General features: G+C 34.3%; 1 protein-coding gene across 1 annotated transcript in view; it reads left to right on the top strand.

The window, feature by feature from the left end:
• Window positions 1–12,430, top strand: part of DZIP1 (DAZ interacting zinc finger protein 1) — a 108,137-nt gene extending 95,707 nt beyond the window's left edge. Inside the window, exons 15-17 of the mRNA XM_069828120.1 lie at window positions 1,277–1,635; window positions 7,426–7,543; window positions 11,821–12,430. Of these exons, the coding sequence (XP_069684221.1) occupies window positions 1,277–1,635; window positions 7,426–7,543; window positions 11,821–12,072 (729 nt within the window). The 3' untranslated portion in view covers window positions 12,073–12,430. The remainder of the gene's footprint in view (window positions 1–1,276; window positions 1,636–7,425; window positions 7,544–11,820) is intronic.
• The last annotated feature ends 484 nt before the right edge of the window (window positions 12,431–12,914 follow it).

Below are 12,914 nucleotides of genomic sequence, written 5' to 3'. Positions count from 1 at the left end.
AGACTTGCAAGCAATGCACAATGATCCACTCAAAAGGCGAACCATATTGCAACTGGATCATTCCTTCCTTCAGCATGTTCTATTCAGTGATGAATGCTTATTCTTTCTAGATGGGCATGCTCATACACAAAATGCACAATAGTGGTCCAAAGAAAACCCAAGATGGATACGTGAAGCTAACAATTCTGGTGCTCCAAAAGTTGTGGTGTGGTGTGGAATACTAGGTGATATAGTTGGGAGACCATATGATGGGTACACGGGAACAACGATCAAGGTCCATTTTAGAAAGTTTTGAAAAAACGAATTTTAAAGTTTAAGCACTTAATACTTTGTTATGTGTGTATTTAATAGAAATTGACGTAGAGGAATGTCAAGAACGATTATTTCTTATTACTAGCTAGACCACATGATAGTACTTCCTTTCCACTATAAGATAGCATTATTAACTCAATTTCGATTTTTGATGGACCTTGATCGTTTTTCCCGTGTACCCTTCATATTTCTTTGATGGAAATGTTAACCATCACACATATTATGGGGAATTGCTGGACAGCACTGTAATGGAGTTCCTGTATGATGTTACTGAACAAATGGATAAGAATGTGGTTTCAGCAAGATGGAGTCATGGGTTAGACGAGGTGGACCTCAGTCCTGGCCTCCACAGTCACCAGACCTCACATCCCTTGATTTCTTTCTATGGGTATTTGTGAAACAGCACGTTAGAGGACATAAGTCATATGGACATGGTTTCAATGGACTTAACGTCTTGGAAGCTTTTCAGACGGAACCTACATCTATAGATATCTTGAAACAAAGGATCACCCATGTTATCCAGCACAGCCCACGTGGAACACTTTTAAGAGTGACATAGGAATATCAGGATCGAGTGAGGCACTGTCTTCAAATAAATGGAGCACATTTTGAACATTTGTGGTAGTGAACATACTGTATGCAACTGTATTTCCAATTAGAGTAATGTTTCCCATTTGAAGGGTACAATGTCACATTTCCATTAAGGGTGAGATAATGATCTATTTTAGTATATTACTGAAAAATTTATTGGTGTTTCTACTGGAAATGATGAGTGTATCCGTGGTTTTAGTTCTCCTTTACCACTTTTGGTAAAAACAAAACACTAAAGTTTGTAGTAATACAGTGAAGTAGATAATGACATCACCCTTAACAGAATTGTGATCTTGATCGTTTTTCCCGTGTACCCTTCATTTGTCAACTGACTTCTGTGTTACATGGTATATAGTGAAATTGTTTTTACCAGGTTCCAGCTGCTAGCACATCATCTGAGATCCTGTCAGATCAAGATTCCCCACGAGGAAAGAGTCTGCTCAAGACAGCATCGACATTATCTCTAGGAAGTGTGACAAAAAAGAGAGTGCTGTTTGAGGACCAAAAAGATAGCAACAGCAGGGATCTCCAGCACACAAAGAGTTTGCCATGGAATGTGTCCAAAGCTGTGGTTGCTACAAAGATCAGCAAAAGTGCAGAGACATTGTCAGTCCAGCCAACAACATCAACGGGCTTCTCTCCCTCCAGAAGTTCCGTCAGGTCTGTCACCTTTGACAGCAAACTCACTAGCGAGGCCTCTGACTCTGATGATAGTGAGTGGGAACTTCCAAGGTAAGAGAGTGTTTGTTATTGTTGCATGGCAATTGCATTCCGAAGTTGTACGAAGGCATTACGCAATGTGATTTAAGACATTAGCAATACTCAACAAGCTGCAAGGTTTTTGGTGTTTGCATCATATCATGGGTGTAGAGAAATCCAACATTTTGGAGCTATATACTGATTTCATCATTAAGAAAGGCAGGAAACAGGAGAACCTATATGTCGCATCTGCTACCAAACTGGTTCATAGCTCTTGGTAACAGATCCAACAGATAACTCCCACTTTCCCTGTATTCTCTGATAAATGTTAGATGTTTCCAGTGGCGGCTGAAGCCACTTTAAGTAGTGCCAGAACATTCAAGTCAGAAATGAAAAGTAATGATACATTATCGCTTTATATTGTGAATATTTTATACAAATAATAATAATAATAATAATAATAATAATAATAATAATAATAATAATAATAATAATGATTATGATGATGATAATAATAGTAATAATAATAATAATAATAATGATAATAATAATAATAATAATAATAATAATAATAATAATAATAATGACAGACGTAGTAATAAATTAATACTGGTATAATAATAAATTCATGGAACTTTATGTATGTATGTATGTATTTATTCACACTGCAAATGGGTAAATACCCGGTGGCAGTGGTAACTAATTACACTCAGTAATTACAATTAATAATAAATTACAATTCATAATATTAATAATGAAGTTTTCTAAACTGTTCTATACTTGAATTCTATTTTCGTGTAATTTTCAGTAAAGAATTCAATGACTTTTTGGCTAAAATTGGGGATCTTGCTACCAGATGTGAAGTAAATCCATCACACCTTTCTTAGACCAACGCCAGATACAATCAAAAAGAACACGAGGAAAACAGAAGAAAGAATTTTTATTATCATATCAACAAATCCATTTGTTTTTGCATAAACACTTTAACACCTTTTATTTACATATTTATGTTCAAATCTAGAGTGTCTTTCCATATATATTTACTTTCTGTTTATCTTCGTATGATGAAGAAAGTGTATTTTATAATGGAGTATTTATTTTATTCATAATTTGGTATTTCTCATCAACAAAGCACAATTATATGCGTAATTATAATATATGACGCCAGATATAGTAGGATCGTTCTATGCATCCCCAGTTAAAGACAGAGGCTACCGCAAGTTGAGCAGTTGCCTTTTGAAGTAAGACGGTCCCCCAACCTTTTCTGTCCGCTCAGAGGATGGGGTAATCTCTGTTTCCGCTTTCTGAGGCAAACATAAACGTTGCCAATTCTCTCCTGAATGCTAACACTAACTGCAGTCTTTCTTAACATGTTCAAACAATTCACAAGTGTTTTTGTTTGCTGTTTGAAAGTCTTCTGTAATTTTATTATTATTATTATTATTATTATTATTATTATTATTATTATTATTATTATTATTATTATTATTATTATTATTATTATTATTGTTTTGTGGAGTATATTGTAAATTACCTATTTAGTTTTTTTTTTACAACTCCAAGATAGCAATAATAGATGAACAGCAATGATAAAGACATAATATTAACTTTATGAGGCACAATAATATTACCATCCCCAACTCCATACCCATGAAGGCAGTTATGTTGCAGGAAATCAATTCAGCCAATATTAGTAAGAAATATGCAGTGGAGAAGCTCGCAGCCTCAGAATAGAATAGAATAGAATGTTTTATTTTCGCTGGCAGAGTTAAGGCCATAAGGCCTTCTCTTCCATTCAACCAGCCTTAATCAATACAATACATATTTAAGTTACGAATATTTACACTACACTTAAAAGATTCTCCAGCAATATTCTTCAGTTAAGTTTTAACGACTAGTACATGTTTATTTAAATTTAGATAAGCCTATAAGATAAAGTAGTAACTTAATTTATGAGCTAATTTAATTCAATCAATTATAATTAATTTGAGATAACTAGTAAAATTATGAGAATTTAATATATGGACACGAAGTGTTACGACTTCCTCCATACCACTGCATTCTAAATCCTTTGGAAATGATCTGGCACCAACTAAAGTCTTATGTTAGGAAAAACAATATTACCCCAACTTGAGTTTAGTGTGTTAACTTCTGCGTGATGGAGCTGCAACAATCGGTTCCCATAATAGGTCCTCCTATGTTCAACATGCAATTAAAACGGAAGAGAATTACATGAAGCACGACAGGGACAGTAACCAAGAGATATTTGCGATTCATTTAGGAGAGAGTGACGACGAATAGAAGTAAAAGAAGCAAAATGCTGTCATATTTTATTACATACCACTTTAGGTTTCGCTGTGGATTTAGACACGAAATACAAATTGACATCATCATCTTTCGGTGTCACTTTTTATTATTATTACTTTTATTATTACTATTATTATTATTATTATTATTATTATTATTATTATTATTATTATTATTATTATTATTATAATATTATTATTATTATTATTATTATTATTATTATTATTATTATTATTATTATTATTATGAAAATATATTAATTTGAAAAATTTGACCGTACAATGGTTCTATAACGGATCTTTATACACACAGTAACTCAAAATTAAACCTTCATTAATTCGTGATTGATTGAATGAAAGTACAATTTGTTGTATAGAAATAAATATACGATTGTTTCATACCCATGTGGCGAAGTCAATGTAAAATGTGACAACTGCGCGCCTAGAAATTTCCGCACGTGTCCCTTAATGACCAGGATGGACAGTGCATCTAAGTTCTTCTAGCAACAATAGAGACCAACTGGAGATCCTTTGAAAAATCCTAATATACCGCACTCTTTTCCCTAAGCTCACGCTCTTTTATTTGCCGGCAAGAAAGTTAGCCCTGGAATAGAACGAACATTCGTTATTTAGTGCTGCCATCTCGAATTGAGTTGTCAACTGAATGGCACAGATAAGACCTTTCCCTTTGTCCTTTGCGCCACCGTGAAGCTTCATCAAATGGATTACAAAACACTTCTGCGCATGCCCATACTACAGAGATGGTTGGAAGCTGGCTTGAACAGCCATACAGCAGCACACGAGCGGGTGAACACATTTTTCGTTATCTCAGACACGGCGTGGCGCGGTAGTTCAAATCGATGTTCTGCTGGAATCACTCCATGGTAAATCCATATTTTTAATATTTCTGATCTTATAGTGCCCTGAATATACAGTTAAAAATAAGATTGAATTATATTTTATTTAGGCAATGCCATGGCACGAGGGCTCAACACCTAAATTCGCCCCTGAATGTTTCTACATCTGTGATAAGGAGCAAAAACCCAAATATCTCGCACTATATTACCCAGCACTGGTCACTATATTAGCATTTTGCTAAGTATCAAATTCAAATGATAATCACATCAAAATGGAAAGGGTTGCAAGCTTGTCCGCCTCTTTGACTGACTTTATGTGTTGGCTTTTACCTGATAGAAGAATTTTCTTCTATTCTACTCTCTAGAAAGTATTTGTCAGATCAGTAACTCAGTTTGATGGAATAATTACTGCTGTGCCTTTGTAAAGTAAATTGATTTCTAATCTTATTTCGGCCTATTAGTTCCTTTTTAAAACTTCCTAAACCTTTCCTTGAATATAGGTGAAATACCAAGCAAATGACCTCTTTCTGAAATGAAATAAAAACATGTACTTTGTAGTACAAAAGCCAATTGAATATAATAATCAGAAATATTAAAGCTGGTGTGGACATTCTTTTCAAAGAAACTATATATTATGGTAATCAAAAGAAATCTAAGAGAACACGTTATCACTTCAGTCTGATAGTTCATCCCTTTCAAAAGCTATAACAGGAAAAATCAAATACTGTGCTAGCCTCGGTAAAATGCCGGGTATATGACCACCTGAACAATACTATACATAGTGACCTCTTTCGGTTTAATACACGAAAATTACATATTAAAATTTTTCTCAAGTAGTGTGAGTGCCTAAATCATTGTTAGCCCAATATGGTGGACAAACACAATCATATACAAATACTTTAGCAGTGGTAGGTAAATCATAATATAACCTCGCTAATTTATTTTATATGTATTCTTATTTTATGAACCTTTTAATGTAAATGGACTAGTCGAATAATACATCATTCAAGGCCAATTGCACAACCATATGAATTACTCTAACCTAATTTGATAACGTAACATGTTGGCGTAATTTCGTAGAGTTATACCTAAATGTTAATCTTAATTGATTTACTAATGAATTCCTTATACTCAATTTAAGCATATCTCTCAAAATTTAATACACAGAGTATGAAGCAAATGTCCATCTGTTGTAACTGCTTACACCAATTTGTTGGACTCATATAATACAGAGTGATTCACGAGGATTTACCGTCCTTTACGGAGCTTATTTCTGAAGACATTTTGAGCAAAAAATGTCATATAAACATAGTTCCTATTCTCAATATTTTCAGAGTTACACTAATTTAAAGTTGTTTGTAAAATACGTTTTTTATGTAGTTTGAAGGTAAAAGAATACTACAAATAGAGAATGAATCATTCAGAAGTATCATTTCTTTAATTGGCAAGTATTATGAAGCTAAAAATGTGCTGTGAACTCCTTAATTGCTTCGTAAAGACATCTTTTTCCATGTTTAACTAGAAAATTACATTATTCTTACGCACTTAACACAACAATTATTACAAATCACACCACTTCCACCGACTTAATTATTTGCAGTTAAATTTTGCATCCTAATTTACAGTCTTGGAGAGTTTGATTTCTGCTGGCTGCTGACTGTATGCTGACCAAGATCATACGTTTACAGCAATGTGTTCCAATAACGAAACATAACTCTGTAAATATTGAGAATAGGACCCAGGTTTATATGACATTTTTTGCTCAGATGTCTTCGGAAATAAGCTCCATAAAGGATGGTAAATCCTCGTAAATCACCCTGTATAAAACCAACCTTTGCAGTAATAGGTGTAATTTTTTAACCTAGCATCATTCATTAGTGCTATGTGTTAATCTAACCTTAACAGCTTCTCTGAATCCAATTCGACTCTTGAACTGAAATTTTAAAACAAAATTGTCACCTACACTATCTAAACTCAATTATTAGGCCCATGTAATGGCCTAACATAATAATTTAAACCAGACCACTGACATAGCTCAGGTGATAGCATGTTTACCTGCTAACCCAGATCTGTGCTCGGACATGAGTTCAGTTTCAAATTTGAGCCAATTATTTGGTTGGGTTTTCTTCGATGTTTTCCTCAACTTCAAGGTGAATATCAGGTAATCCAAAGCGAATCCTTGGCCTCGTCTCATCAAATATCATCTCTCTGTCACCATTTCGACACTGAATAGTCTAGTAATTGATTAGAAACATTTAAACCTATTTTAGTGACTAAAATTGTTAACATATCATCGTTGTTCCTGCAATAACTCCTATGTGACATATTTATCGATTTTCAGATTTTTGCTCTATTAAATACACTTAAATAGTGATACAGCAAATAATAAAATCTCCTATATATAATTATATTTCTTTCTTTCGAAAATTTAAGAATTCCCAGTCTCCTATGTAGGCCTACTACTACCATAGAATGAATAAATGTGTTTTTCTTCCTACTGAACAATGACGATATATCCTTTCCCAGTAACAAAGTCTAAGTTTATGAGTTAGTTATTCGTTATTCGTTATTCTTCAGATCTAATTGACTCAGTGTATCCACCATCAGCATTAGATATTGTGTTTGACTATTACTCACGCTGTACTGTGTTGAACTTACAGTGAACAGGGAACAGACCATGATGTACCACTAACTACAACTGGCAGCAATGAACGAATTCAACTCAGTACAAAGCAAAGTCCGAAGATTGCTCAAATATCAAAGAACATTGAGAAGGCGGTAAGTGCTGCTATATAAAAATGTAGAGCTTAAGATAGTCTTCTCAGTATATTTGCTGACTAGATGCAAAGCCAAATAGATGTTAAAGGTGATCTATAAAAGCATTCTCTGGAAATATTTTTAAAACATTTGGGTTTACAGTAGTGAAGTGTCATGATATTACTTTATTAATGATTAATTAACGGAATCATATTTTAGAAATTTGGTACGAATACACAACTTAAATTAAAAAAAAAAATAATAGAGAATAAAAATAATTAATTCTTTTGATACTCTAGTTCAGACTTAAAAAAGATCAACAAAAAGCTGTGGTTCAGTATTAAGCATTTTTTTTTTTGGCTGAAACACCAGCCTGTTTATTACTTGTAACACTAATGTCTTCAGAACCCACACAAAATTAATTTATTATTCTTCAGCCAGTGGGTTTATAATTGAACACCTTTCTAGATTTCATCCATCCATCCATTCTTTCTTAATCTTAACCAGTAGTTGGTATTTTGAATAATATTATAGCTATGACCAAACAGTAATATAATTCTGCAATTTTTTATTTTGTATGTTTAAATTTAAATCTTCATTTTTGTGTCTCATGGAGAAGAATGATAGTTTTAGTTGTATTTATTTGCATATTATTTTCTTCTGTCCAATTTTGGAGTATTGTTTTCTAAATTAACTTGTTGTTTTTTTATTGTTTTTTGATGTTGTCCATATGATTATGTCATCTGAAAATAAGCATGTGTTTATGTCTTCGATTGATTTTAGTTGATTTGGTAAATTATTTACATATATATTGAATAGTGTTGTGCTTGTTACAGCGCCTTGTGGTAAAACAGTTTTTGTTTGTTTATAAGATGAAATATAGTTGTTATATTTTGTTGCAATCCACCGTTGGCTAAGAAAATTTTTAAACCATTCAAGCATGTTGCTGTTGATATTCATTTCAATTAGTTTTTGGATTAATTTAGTTCTCCAGACTGTATCATATGCACCTTTTAGGTCAACAAATACAGCTAAGGCACTTTCATTTTTGTTGAAAGCATTTTTAATTTCCTGAGTTATATATGTTATTTGGTGTAATGTAAATCGGTTTGGTCTAAAGCCAGCTTGTTCTTTTACTAGTAGATATTTTCCTTCTAAATACCAGTTTAACCTGTTTATAATCATTCTTTCTTGCAATTTGGTCAACATTGATGTTAAGGCTATTGGTCTATATGATGAGATGTCTTCTTTATTTGTGTTTGGTTTTATAATAGGAACTATTATGGTCCTTTTCCAGCTTGATGGGAGTTTTCGAGGGTTTTTCCAAATAGTATTATATATAAATAGAAGCATCCAGAGTGCATTGTCTCCGAGATGTTTTAGAGATTCAAAATAGACTTTATCTGGACCAGGTTGTTTTTTTGGATTCTAGAATTCTTTATTGCTTGTTTTAGTTTTTCAATACTAAAACTTTTTGTGAATATTTCATCATATCTAGAACTGTGTGATTTTGTATCTGTTTTTATCTTTATTTTTAGTAGTTTGTTTCTTCTTTTATTTTCTTCACTAAGCACGTACTGGTTTGCATAATGCGTGTTAAATTTTTCTCCTAACTTCTTATTATCAGATATTTCTTTTCCATTTACTACATAGATTATTGGCTTCTATGTGAGAATTTGTTATTTAGTTTGTTCATGAACTGGAATACTTTTGATGAGTCTGTTCTGGAGTTTAGATTTTGTAGAAATGAATTAAAGAAATTTTTCTTGGCTTTATTAATGTTTAACTGGAGTTGCGCTGCTGTTTTTCCCCTCTCAACTATGTCTTCCTGTTTATGTGTACTTTCTGCTTTTTGTCTTGCTGCATCTCTCTCTTGAGTGAATGTAAGTGTGAGTTCCAAAAAGGCTTGTACTTGTATTGATGTCCTCTTGGGATGGATTGTTTTGCTGCTGTCTCCATAATGTTACAGAATTTTCTGGTCATCTTCGTTGGTGTATCTTCCAAGTTAATTTAATTTACTTGCTTATCTACATTTCTTTTAAATTTCCGCCAATCTGCTTTTTTAAAATTCCAGGATATTTTGGTTTTCTGCTTCTTCTGCTGTCTTCCCATGATAATACTACTGCTCTGTAGAGGCCGCACCCTGGGTCTTCTATTACTTCCCTCTTGGTTTGGTGAGAAAGTTGTGAGGCTACTAGGGCTAAATCCGGATTTGTTGTTGCTCCTGTATAGTGTAGAAAAGTTTGAATGTCTTGTGGGTTAAAGATCAAATTAATATTGTTGGTATTTAAGAAATCTTCTACTACTTTTCCTGTATCATTTCTGTAGGTAGGCCTATAACCCCATAATGGTGATGCAGCATTGAAGTCTCCTATTAGGATCGTTTCTGTTGTAATGTTTAAGTTGTACAAATTTAGACGTTTATTTTTTGGAGGACTGTAAATTCCGTGTATGGTCAATTTTTTGTTCATTTTCCATAGTGTGATTTCCACTATTTCTGATATATCTGTATCGTTCATTTCATTTACAATTTTAAACTTGGACATTATATTATTCTTCACTGCAACTTGTCACCTGTCTATTTTTATGTAATGGATGAATGGTGTAGTTTTATATTGAAATATTTTATATTTTCAGTAGTTATGTTTGCCTCATTCACAATTAGAACATCAATATCTTTATCCTGCACGATCTTTTTAACTTCTGTGTATTTTGATATTGATAATCCTCCAGCATTATTTTCATTGGAGAATTTTGCAAGCTGCAGTCTTGGATTGTTTTGTTCTTAAAAGAGCTTTTTTTTTTTTTCAGAAACGTGGCCATTTATGTTATTCATTTTGCACTACCCAGGGAACACGTAAGACTTAAAGAATGTCATGGATGCGAGTAACTTTATCCCCCTAAAAAGTTTTAAGAAAGTTTGAGAGAATGCTACAACATAATTCCATGTCGTGACATAATCTTGGAAATGTATTCTGTATTGAACGAAAACTTTCAGGAGGTCTCTGATATAGAGTCAAATCAATTAGCTACAATGAAATGTGCATCTTTTTGTCTGGTATGAAGCACATTTTGGGTGACAAGACGTCGTTTCAGCTGAGAGAGAGCCTTCAACAGTTTTTAATAGCACATTGCTGCTTTAATTTGTAAAAGTAAAAGTATTCCCTTTAGACGCCATGAAGGCATATGGAGAGTGTGGAAGTGTGTGTGTCTATGCCTATCCACTTCACTTGCGTGATTCGGGTTCCTCATACTGCGGATAGATGGCAGGTCTGTGATCCATTTTCAAGCTGCACACCACTTTGCTGGACCACATTATGCATGATGTGTTTCTGAGTGAGTGTATGTGTAAGTGTTCGTATAAGTGTAATGTAGGGAATGGGTGAGGATGATGATGATGATGATGATGATGATGATGAAGAAGAAGAAGAAGAAGAAGAAGAAGAAGAAGAAGAAGAAGAAGAAGAAGAAGGGAGAAAGGGAAACACGGTGCAGGCACATAGCCTACTCCTGTCGAACAGCACCAAAGGGGCTGCCAGGCTTAACATCCCCATCTGATGGACGAATCACTATCAAGTGACATATGCCTTCCCTTCATATGCATTTTGGAGAGATTTGGGATTTAACCCTGTCATGTTGGTGCACAATTTAGTGATTAGAAGTTGTGCATCGCCATCTCTCCTAGTCCCAAAGTAGAAATTTATATGAAAATTTCTGATCCCGCCGGGAATCGAACCCGGGCCGGCTAGTCTGGAGGTAGACGTGCTACCACAGAGCTAACTCAGCGGATGGGGGCGTGGAAGTAAACCCTCCATCCCTAAGTGACCCCAGCACTAGAATGAGGTATGTGCTCTGACAACCTTCTACCCTAGAAAAGAACCAGTACTCGATTTGACAAGCTGCTGAGTGGATCTCAGGCTGGAACCATTCTTAAAGTTTTGATAACAGACAATAAAATCTCGTCACCACCCAAAATTTAAGCTAGAATCTCCCAATCCATACCCAGTTGCTGTCTCAACTGAGCTACCCAGCTGGGTTTAAACAAAATTCATTAAATCTTTATTAATTTATTATTAAATGGTACTCTAATTAGCTTTTACTACCTATTTAAGCACTTACTTTCTTAAAATTTAGAGCTTTTTATCTGCCTTTTAAAAACTTGTTAATGTCTATCCTATTATCAATGGACTTAAATCTGGTATGGTGAATCTCCAGTGGATTTCCTTGAGACATTATACGTAAATACCTTGACTTGTTTGAAAAACATGTGTCTCATCACAATATATCGTCTGTTGCAGTTGAGCCTAAGCAGATCTAAGCCGCCAGTGGGAGGTGTGGAGGCCATGTTCCGTGCTAAAGATTCTGCCAACAGTTCTACAAACCTTATTTCAGAAAGTAACAACCGGGAGAATGACATGAATCTGGACAACACCAGCATCACCTCCCCAGCACCCACACCAAAACCTCGTACAAGTCAACCCAACACCGTAACAGAGAATACCAGCAAGCTGACCCTCTCAGACTGGGATCTAGAGGACTTTGATGACTAGCCACATTCAGAGAGCAGCTAGAAGTAGAATTAAAACTTACTCAGGGCTGAACAGTAGAAGAAGGTAATCACTCCACTGTCAAGATTACCATCACCATCACATGTCATTCTCGTAATGATCATTTGGTGTTGTCTAAAAGTATAAAAGTAGGTCAGCAAGAGTTGATCCCTGACAGAACAAATTAACAACGCCAAACCTTACAAGAGAGCATGTGATTGTCTGTTTACAAGTCAACGTGGAAGTTTTGTGGCAACTTTAATAATAGGTGACAATAAATGTACCTCTTATCAATATCTATATGAAATTAGTATATAAAATTGTTATGATATTTAAAGAAATAATGAAAGATTAACTGCAACTCCTGATTTGCATGCTTTCTAAACATTAATTTAATCACTGGTTTACAAATGCACAATGCAAAAATACCGCACTTTATTTCAGGTTATATGTGTTGTTATTGACAAATGCTAAGGACCTTGGATTTCTTCCATTCCCCTGCGGACGTCCCAATAGTATTTGGTAAGCTGCGATGGTAAATCAGCTTCTACTTTCTTTATTGCTGAGCACTGTAGCAAATGTTCTTTATCCATGATGGAGTTCTGATTTCTACAGAGGGTGCACTGTGGATGCTGGTAGATATTAATTCGATGTAGATGAGAGGCGAGACAATCATGTCTGGTTGTTAAGCGAAATATAGCAACAGCCTTTTTTGGTGATAAATCTGGGATGTTATTATTGTCTAGCAGAATGTTCCAAGGTTTGCCTTCGCTTTTCTTCAGGAATTCCTGCTTACAAAAGGACTGGACTATGTGTTTGATCCTGACTTTGAGACATGAAAAGAG

The sequence above is a fragment of the Periplaneta americana genome, chromosome 1 (genome assembly GCF_040183065.1).
Source record: "Periplaneta americana isolate PAMFEO1 chromosome 1, P.americana_PAMFEO1_priV1, whole genome shotgun sequence".
Classification (NCBI taxonomy): domain Eukaryota; kingdom Metazoa; phylum Arthropoda; class Insecta; order Blattodea; family Blattidae; genus Periplaneta; species Periplaneta americana.
Note: the sequence above shows the minus strand (reverse complement) of the source record. Positions and strands in the feature narration are given on the sequence as shown.